The sequence below is a fragment of the Microtus ochrogaster genome, chromosome 2 (assembly GCF_000317375.1).
Source record: "Microtus ochrogaster isolate Prairie Vole_2 chromosome 2, MicOch1.0, whole genome shotgun sequence".
NCBI classification, from domain to species: domain Eukaryota; kingdom Metazoa; phylum Chordata; class Mammalia; order Rodentia; family Cricetidae; genus Microtus; species Microtus ochrogaster.
The window spans coordinates 15,990,061-15,991,928 of record NC_022010.1 but is presented as its reverse complement, the minus strand read 5'-3'; the positions used below and the strand labels follow the sequence as shown (position 1 = coordinate 15,991,928).

Here is a 1,868-nt window from a genome sequence, read left to right as displayed (position 1 = left end):
AAAAAAAAAAAAAACAAGCTAGTAGAATCCAGTCTCATGGTTTTCTTTTGTTTTTGAGTTTTTTGGTTTATTGAGACAGAATCTCTATAGCTGAGGACGGCCTGAGACTCACTGTGTACCCCAGCGTACTCTTGGCAATCCTCCTGTCTTAGCCTAAGTGCTTCAATTGCAGGTGGGAGGTAGGTCCCCAGTTCTTCACTGGTTGCTGGAGATAACTTCAGGAATGTGCTCTGGGAGGAACAAGGGGCTGATAGTTAATAATGAGAGCTCTGATCTGACCTTGGGCAAACCTTCCTTTCTTCCAAAGCCCGGATTACCCTGTTTGATTCTTTCAGTAGCTTTTCCTGCGCATCCGGTATCTCCTGGTCCTTGTTTAACCTAGAAGAAAGTTTTCCACAATTTTTTTTTGGTCACAATTCCTTCCAAGTGGCTCACTTCAACTTTCCAAGTTTGGGTTGTCCTGGTTATAGTGGCAGGCGGGGATGGGGGGGGTGGGTCGCAAAATCCACATGATTCTGCCTGACCTCCATTTGCACTTTTAGATTAACAACATGAAGACCAAATTTAAAGAGACCATTGAGAAGTGTGACAGCCTGGAGCTCAGGCTCAGTGACCTTCTGAAGGAGAAGCAGTCTGTGGAAAGAAAGTAGGTATCCCTCAGCTGTTGGCCCCATGCATGCCAACAGGCTCTCACGAGAAGGACCTTTGCCTCCTTGGCAACACTCCAAATTCAACATGTACATCATAGAGGTTTTCTGGTTCTCTATGAGTTGGAGCAGAGTTACAGTGACTTGTCATTGTGCAATTAGGGGCTAGTAAGATGGCTCAACTGCCAACCCCGACAAACTATATTTGATGCCAGGACTCATGTGGTTAAAGGAAAGAACTGATTCCCATACGCATGGTCCTCAGACGGCCACACGTGCACCTTGTCACATGTGTACACACACATTTTCAGGAAATAAACGTAAAAACAAAAAAGTATAATTTGTGTTCCCCCTGAGGTGGTTGCCAGGTGGAGCACTGAATTCTCCTGCATCAGAGTGCTTGCCGTGTGTGCAGATGGCTTCCATTTCTGCCTGCAGTTTCTAAGAGCCGTCTTGACTGGGAGCTGGAGTCAGGAAAGAAGTTTTATCCAAATCCATGTCACAGATTATCCCTTGGACAGGACTGAGGGCAAATGATGCCAATCATTGAGCAAAAAACCATGACCAGCATGATAAGAACTACAGTGGGGGACGGGGGGATGGTTGTTACTAGTGGCAGTGGTTAGCCTAGCCCGTAAGTCAGTGGGCGAGTATATTCCCAGCATTCACAAGGACCTGTGTTTGATCCCAAGCACTGAACAGGGTAGATTTTAATTACACTGTAGAAGTGGCTGAACTGTTGCTGTGACCATACAGTATAGTACATCAGTATAGTACCACTCTTTTTAAGAGGGATGCTTGCTCCTTAGTGTTGCTTCTCTTAAAATAACCTTTTCTTTGAAATAGATTGAGATTTATAGAAAGTTTCAAAGATAGTTCTAAAGATCTTCTTCCATTTTCTCCATCCGGTTTTCCCACATCACGTGAGTTTCCAGTATGTGTATGTTTGTTTTCAAGATAGGGTCTCTCACTCTGTAGACCAGGCTGACCTCCAACTCACAAAGATCCCCCGAGTACTGACCTACTGTTTATTTTTGAATTGTATAGTACAAAACTTGCCATTTGTGAGCAGGGGTCTGTGTCTGTGTCTGTGTCTATGTATATGTATGTCCGTGTGTGCATGTGTTCCAGGGTGAGCCTGTGGAGGCCAGAGGTCAGCATTGGACATCTTCCTTTATCATTCCTTATCTCAGTTGTTTTGTTTTTTTTTTTTTGTTTTTA

At 44.3% G+C, this 1,868-nt stretch overlaps 1 protein-coding gene across 1 annotated transcript in view; it reads left to right on the top strand.

Moving 5' to 3' along the window:
* The window catches only part of Brap (BRCA1 associated protein), a 34,771-nt gene that overhangs the window by 29,577 nt on the left and 3,326 nt on the right, over positions 1 to 1,868 (top strand). The window contains exon 11 of the mRNA XM_005344468.3: positions 543 to 646. Within this exon, the coding sequence (XP_005344525.1) occupies positions 543 to 646 (104 nt within the window). The remainder of the gene's footprint in view (positions 1 to 542; positions 647 to 1,868) is intronic.